The following is an 8,075-nucleotide window of genomic DNA, read 5'->3' as shown; positions in this document are numbered from 1 at the left end:
TAAATTTAACTTTTGGACATGGCCAGGCTAGCTGTTTCCCTGGATATTTATGCTAAACTAAGCTGACTGAGAAAGAGCATTAAATGTGGTATTACTCTTTTTAACAGTTCAGTATTACTTTGGCAAAAAAAGGCTTTTCTCCAATTGTAAATGTAATTATTTAGTCTTCAAATCATACTCTAATGACTTTACATTACCACAAGCAACTGACTAGCTTAGCTTAGCACAAAGACTGAAACACAGGGCCTGGCTCTTTCTAAAGGCAAAATCCACCTATCAGTACCTCTAAAGGTCATTAATCGACATGTTAATTTTAATCTGGATTGTTTAATACATAGAAAAAGTGAAAAATAAAATGATTCGCCTTATAGTGTTTCCTGCTGAGCTATGTAGTTAGGCTACTTATAGTAAAAGATCTGGTTCTAGAAAAAACAAAAAAAGCATATCTAATAATAAGTGGATTTGCTCTTTGACACACACCTGTTAAACACTTTTGTACTGTCTTTAGCAGTGATTCAAGTTGACCATATGGGTATTTTTTTTTTTCTGTGAGTGTGTCCTCCATCTGGGTTTTGGCAGGACAGAGTCCTTGTTGTGTCATATTTCTCCTCCTTCTCCATCCTTCTCTTCCCTCCCTTGGTCGTTCGCAGCTCTCCGCCCATTAGAGAGTATTGGCAGTGTGTGGCGCACGGCGCGCAGCGTGGACTTGGAGATGTCTTGGCAGCGTTACGCACGACGACACGATAAACGCGAGAGCCTCCTTTACAAGAACAGGACACTTCGAAACTGAACTGGACCGACTTGCAACTTCTGGTTTAGACAGCACTTCTTTCGCTGCCTCCTCAAGACGTTTTTCTTATCTTTTCCTGTCGGCGGATGAGATTCAGACCTCCCCTCCACCGCAGCAGCAGCAGCAGCAGCAGCCTCGGTGGGTCTGGATGACTTCTCCTCCTTTTATCCTCGGGTCACGGTGACTATAGAGGAATGGGAACGGTTTAAACAGCTTGGAAAGAGAACAAACTCCGCAGAGCAACAGTTTTTTTTTTTAGAGAGATCTCTATAAGAGAGGATGATCCCTCCAGCCAACATGATTCAGGACGAAAGTGGGGGCAAAGAGGACGAACGGGACCAGAATGAGACACCCAAATCCCCGACGGCGAACGCCAGCCAGCAGGAAACCAAGGTAGGACTGTCCTTATTATATATTATTTACCATCACCCCGGATAGACTGATTTACTGTGCGATCGCTCTGTGCATCGGTACAACTCTTATTAATAGAGCAGGGTAAACAAACTTCTATCAACATGACCATAAAATCGACTGAACAGGGAGCAGCTCCCGAAAAGAACAGCGTATTTAAACTGTCACTAATCTGGCTTTTAAAACAGCTTCAACAGCATTATTCTGATTCAATTTAAGGAGAATATCATACCTGTTACACTGATATACTTAAGAAATATCATCAGCTGTACAAACAGGACATAAAACACTCAGATAACACGTTTAAAGTGCCTCAAAAAGTCACTACAGACTCATTTTTAGTACAACAGACCTCCACAATGTGTTGAAATTCCACAAGACTAACATCATGATCTTGTGCCATATGAAAACAACCTTAAGATAAAGATGAGATCAGTTTAAACTCACTATGAGCACCACACACACTCTTTAGATGTCCTTGCATGACATTTGAAGAAATATAGTCTTTTTTTCTTTAGGTAAGACACTATATTTGCTACTTCTATATGTTCAAAAATACGATTAGCTGTACAAACAGGTTAGAAAACACAAACATAACATGTTTAAAGTGCGACAAAGAGTCACTGCAGACTCGTTTTAGTACAACAGACCACCTCAGTGTGTTGGAATACCATTAGAATAACATCATGATGTTGTACCATATAAGAAAGCAACCTTTAGATAAAGATGAGATCAGTTTAAAACTTTCTATTCTGGGCTTTTATAGGTTATTATATTACTTTTATTTATGCAAGAGTCTATAACCTAAACAACTAACAGGAATTGTGGGTTTAAGTTAATTGTTGCCAGATAAATGAGGTTGGAAATGCTATTTAAAGCTCTTGATTTGTCTGAAAACAGTGTCATGATGTGCTGTAGTGGTGAAGGTAGTAACATCGTGTTAATACTCTGTTTATATTATGTAATAACTAAGTGCCATATAGGTTTGTACTTTCTACTTGTGGCTGATGCAGGAAAGTAGGCTGTGTGACAGAGATCCACAGCTGCCTCGGGCATTTTGCCGTCTATGTGGGCCACATGTTGCCCAGACTACTACTATTAGCAGTAAAATATTGGACTAGTCATCATGGCAGTGGATGGCTACAGCAGCTATCCTGTCCTGTCCCCAAAGCCCACAGGACAGTTGAGACTCATATGTTCTCTTATTATATTTAGTTTAGATAAGGCTTTTGCGTTTGCACGGTCAGTCCTCGGTCAGTTTTCAGAAATGGTCTCCTCTGTGGCATTGTGTTTTTTAAGGCATGTAAGCTCTTACTTTGGCACATTTGATGACTGAGTATTTTAAGAGACTCCTGGCTGACTTCTCACATAATTTTTTAAGCTTCTGCCAAACAACCTCACTCACTTCCAGTATCTCAGATGATTAGTTGTCAAACACCTCAGAAAGACAAGAAAAAGTGATTTAAGAAAGTGTTTAATCATTCTTACAGACAGTAGGGCTGCACAGTTAATATAAATACTTCTGAAATTGCAATATGGTCAAGTACAATGTCCAAATTTGCAGAAGCTGCAATTTCCTGTGAAAGGAGAAATATGTGACAAAACAGTATTATAATAAAGTACTGTGTGCTGCAGAGATGCCCTGGCCTGTAAATCTTGTTCTCCAGATGTAAGAAAACTTTTCCCCATTAATAGTGAATCATATCACAGTTTGTCAATCTGTCAAAATAATTTCAATATTTTTAATATATCATGCAGCCATAACAGAGAGGATAAGTAGTATAAGTTTTACTATCATTAAGTAAAGCTGTGTTTGTGTTTTTATTCCTTCTTTAAGAATACTGTGAGGCCTGAACATCACAAGCGCAAGGTGAGCCTCCACTCTTGTGCAAACTGTAGTGTACTGCTGATTTTAGTCCATCATAACACGACAGCATACTTGCATGTACATTAAAATAAAAGTTGTTTCATATCACAACTTTTACTGCTTTTTAAGATCAATCACCTTTAGCGAAGTCACACAAGGTTTAATCCATCATCACCCATACTTCTGGAGCACACTCTTTGTCCCGAGGCTGCATCTGTAAATGTATTACAATGATTTGATATACAATATTATGCATTTGTTTTGCATTACCAAGTCCAGCCTCCATTATCTCTCCCTGCTTTATGGTAGAACACAGCTCCTATAAATTTGGTGCCATCAAACACAGCATGAGCTCCTTGATGCATGCACACATCCCCCCACTTTGCTGATTCAGAGTTATCTTTATTTATTCTTGGTTGTCTTTTATTTGAAATATATAAAACTACCTTACAGTGAAAGAAGTGTAGTATCCTTTATTATCTCACAGCCTTTGTAAAATAGAGTTCACTACATGTAGAATTTACAGGAAAATTATCTACCTAATGCAGTTATCCAGAACAGACCGCATTAACATTATTGTTGTGTTTTAACACCATTTTTTCTTTTCAGGGTGTGTAAGAGCTGTGCAAGTGAAGAACTACATGAGGTTGCAGTAGAACATGTGCGCTATATGTTCATGTGCGTGTGTGTGAACGTGTGTGTGTGTTCCTGTGTGTGGGTGGTAATGGCAGAGAAAGGATCTAAATTGATTGTTTCCAGAGTGACCCGTAGAATTGATTGATCCTCACCATACCAAAGCTGCAGTGATAAGCCCTCTAAACAATTTGCTCAGGCATGTTGGACAAAAACACCAGCAGTTAACAATACATGTATGCTTATTCACCTCAATGTATTCAGACCTTGAAGAAGTACTCAGATCTTCACTCAAATAAAAAAGCAATACCACAGTGTAAAAATACTCTCACTAGGAGCAATTTGGTGGAACAGCTTGTTATACATAAAAAACGCGCAGTGACATACAAACAGACAAATCATGATGCAAGGGAGATAATGAGGAATATAATATATTAGTAGTACTAAATGAACCTTCTAAAGCAAAAAATAAAGAAAATGATGCATTCAGTAGATGGATTGCAGAGGGAATGAAAGATTTAGGATAGCGGCTACTTTTACAGGCAGGTAAAAAGCCCTGTTACAAGTACAAGAAAGAAAAATAAAGTCTGCACACATGAACCCTTAAACATTTATTACTATACCACCATGCAACATTTTGGGCACAAGCCCTTCTTCAGACATGAGACAACATCGAGGTGTTTCTCTGAATTTGTCAGGTGGTTGGCTTCCAAGAATAAGTAGAAGTGTAACGTGGCATAGAATGGAAATACTTAAGTAAAGTACAAGTACATCAGTATCGTACTTAAATAGAGTACTTGAGTGAATGTTCTCAGTTACTTTCTGTCAATAATTTTCTCAATTAATTGACCAGGTGTTTGGTCCATAAAATGTCACAAAATGGTAAAAAAAAAAAAAAAAAGGTTGTTCAGTGTTTCTATAAAGATGAAGATGATGTTCAAAAATGTCTTAGAATAAAAAAACATTAAGTTAACTGTCCTAGAGGACTAAAGAAACCAGAAAACCTTCACAAGCAGGAGGCTGAAATCAGAGATTTTGGAAGTTTAACCAAAAAAAAAAAGAAAAACGAGTCAAAACAATTCAGTGTTCATTAAAATAGTTGGTGATTAATTTAATAGTTAACACCTAATTGATTAATGGACTAATTGTTGCAGCTTGAGATTTCATAAGAATGTCCCAGCCCAGAATCTGAGGAAGCAAACTCACACTATCTGTGTGTGCATATGTAATAAATTTAGAAGAGGACATCTCAACCTTGAGCACCCAGCAGAAAAGCTTCCCACAGGTGTTTACCTGTTTACAGTACATTTGTACATTCAGGTCTGTACTGTGTGCTAGGATTTAATTGATCATTAGGAGTCTTTCTCTACACATCAATTACGCAAAACATAATCCATTTCTCAAATCACAGACCTGCAGCCACATATCAGCCAGAAACCAGAACCATAAAATCACATTACAGTAGCTGAGAGATTCTTTATTGCGTGTTTGAGCCCAGAATTAAGTGGGTTTCACGGAGGAGGAAGTACACACTGAGAGGTTAAATAAGGAGCTGTCAGCGTGGAGTGTTATGAATAGCGTTACTGTAAAGGAGGAGACTAATGAGATTGATCGAAGCTGCGGCCAGAAACGGCAGCACAGCGTGTGAGAAATAGTGTTGACGTGATGCATCACCCTAACCAGGAAATCACATTACCTTCCAGGTGGGGAACCTCGAAGGTTTTCTGCTGAGCAGTGATAAGTTGTCCCTCGCAGTTCTCTTTGTATCGGCCGTGGGACGCTGAGACATTTGCCTGAAGGTTTTAGAGAATGAGGCTGGGTTACTCCAACAAGGATTCATTTTTTAACCCAATTAAATCATGGTTTAAATTTAAATTCTGCTGCACCAAGCTTTTAAACTAGCTAAAGATGAAGACAGATTCAATTTCTTTGACAAATAATTACATGGAATTGTTTGTATCATTCTTCAGTTGTTAAAAAAACAAAATATGCAAAAAAAAAAGTTTTAATTGTGCATCATAGCCTTCATCTACAGTTCAGCGTCTCTGCTTCCAAATTTTGCTGGTAGCTAGTATTGAGTCTGTTTAGGCTAAGTGGCTAGGTGTGGATGCCAAATCCCATAAAAATAATTATTTATAGCAGCGGCTCCAGACGTAAAAAGAAACAAAACAAAAAACAGCACAGCAACAAAAATTTTTATCTAGCTAGCAAACAATGCAATATATTAAGGAATGTTGATACAGAGCATCTGAGAGTTAACATTTCTCTCCCTCTTTTGTACTTACTAGGTCCTGACTGCATTCACATTATTAATTAATTAATTAATTAATTAATTTAGTTATTTTAATTTGGGTAAGAAAGCATCTCCATATTGATTTAACTGTATTCCGTATAGGTTTAAATCACTAAACTTAAATCAATAAACTGGGGTCAGTTTTTATTTGTGCAACAGAGCTCTGCTTAATTATAAATGTGGATTTACTCATTTTAAACATAGTTTTGCTTAGAACAAAGGAGCATTTCACACATCTATTGGATGAGGCAGGTGCATAGGAGAGAGGTAAACCCAAAAGGTGCGAAAAGACTCCGGCACACTGTCTAACTTGCAATATTATATTTATTTGCGACATTTCTGTACTAGACCTTCATCAGGCAAACAGTTTGTGTCAATGAGAGGCTGTCTTAGATGGATTAAATTAATCTTTGTTGGTGCAACACAGTCTAAGCTTATTTATTTAGGTTATAACAGGAACTGATTTACTCCACATCTCACTCAGTTGCTTTCTCCTCTTTCATTCTCTCCCTCATTTATTCTCTTACTTTTCTCTCCCTCGCTGCACTTCTCTTCACCTCTGTCTCTCTCTTTTCAGCTGCAGAGACTCAAGCGCTCTTTGTCCTTCAAGACCAAGAGCATCCGCAGTAAGAGCGCAGACAACTTCTTCCGAACCAGCAGCGACAACAAGACGGAGCTCCTCTCGGACGTGAGCAGCAGCACGGGCCATCTCTGCAACATCGGGATGGCCCCGCCGCACACCACCAACCTCCCCATCCCTCCTGTCCCCCCAGCCATTCCCTGCGCTCCTCCTCCCACGTCACGCTCCCAGGCACGCAACCCGCTGCAGGTGGACTCCGCAGGACACTGCTTCATGGAGCACATCTTCAAGAAGCCCACGTTCTGCGACGTCTGCAACCACATGATCGTAGGTATGGTTACAGTCCCTCCCTCCTTCATCAGTGTGATCAGAATATCAAACAAAACACGGTGACACATAATTTAATGAACTTTGCAATCACAGCAGTGGGAATAACCTTTTCGTAATGAGACCTTCATCAGCTTATCTTTCAAGATAGCCCCCATGAAGTTATAAGTAAAACTTTTCTGTCATCAGAATCAAGTTAGAGAGCAATAAATATGCAATAATTTGCACATAAGGTATAGAGACAACAGGACGTAAGAGGTTATAATCTCCTGAAGCACCTAATTTTGTTTTCATATGCTAAATACTTTGTTTTTATCAACACACAAGCCATTTATATGGAAACAAACACACACAGTTAGGCACCTGATATATCTAACTGCCTGAGCATCCAACTTGACCTGTTGACATGTGACCAAAGTACCTCCATCCTCTTTTCTCGCACACTGAGCCAGCTCCCTCCATCTGTTTGCGAGGGTGTCAGATAGCCAACAGCAGCCGTGCCAGCTCCTCTACCTGTTCTCCCCTCACCAGATGTTCCCGTTTCTCCTCCTTGTTAACCATCAGTACTGAGGGACCACTAAGCCTTTATATCTCAGGGCCTCTGCCGCATGATAATGACAAGGGCTGCCCGTACCATCTGCTCAACAAGCCCCTGATATCACGATAAAAGATAAAAAGACCTCAGACTGGTGGGAGTGTAGGTGGCTTCATGAATTCACATGTGAATGTGCACTTACATATGGGAGTAACACAAATACAATAATAACACTAATAACAGTCATTGATTTTCTTTGCATAATTGAAAGATTTTTTTTCTGTGTGAAATAATAAAGCAGAGCTCAGATTTCCCTCTTTTAACTTTCAACTGTTAAATAAGATTTGAATAGGAATGTTCCCAATTTTCCAGATGGAAAGTTAAAAGTAAGAAAAGACTCAGTGAAAACAGTGTCATATTAGTTTGCTGAGTGTGGCTAATATTAGCATTACTAGCACCAGCAACCTGCTCTCTGTGCAGGTTAATGTCCACACGCCTGTGCTGAATGTGGTTATTTATTGCTCCACTTGAGTGGTAATAACTACAACACCTTACAAACTGCGCTGGTTTAACAAGATGTGGTCTTTCAAACTTTCCACCTTGATGATTTCCATCTGTGCATTGTACATTAATAAGACA

General features: G+C 39.1%; 1 protein-coding gene across 1 annotated transcript in view; it reads left to right on the top strand.

The window, feature by feature from the left end:
* Positions 1-610: 610 nt before the first annotated feature.
* The window catches only part of stac (SH3 and cysteine rich domain), a 47,534-nt gene continuing 40,069 nt past the window's right edge, over positions 611-8,075 (top strand). The window contains exons 1-3 of the mRNA XM_084742876.1: positions 611-1,183; positions 3,039-3,071; positions 6,572-6,905. Of these exons, the coding sequence (XP_084599002.1) occupies positions 1,070-1,183; positions 3,039-3,071; positions 6,572-6,905 (481 nt within the window). The 5' untranslated portion in view covers positions 611-1,069. The remainder of the gene's footprint in view (positions 1,184-3,038; positions 3,072-6,571; positions 6,906-8,075) is intronic.

Source organism: Lutjanus erythropterus, chromosome 18 (genome assembly GCF_056507025.1).
Source record: "Lutjanus erythropterus isolate fLutEry1 chromosome 18, fLutEry1.hap2, whole genome shotgun sequence".
Classification (NCBI taxonomy): domain Eukaryota; kingdom Metazoa; phylum Chordata; class Actinopteri; order Lutjaniformes; family Lutjanidae; genus Lutjanus; species Lutjanus erythropterus.
This window is presented reverse-complemented; position numbering and strand designations above follow the sequence as displayed.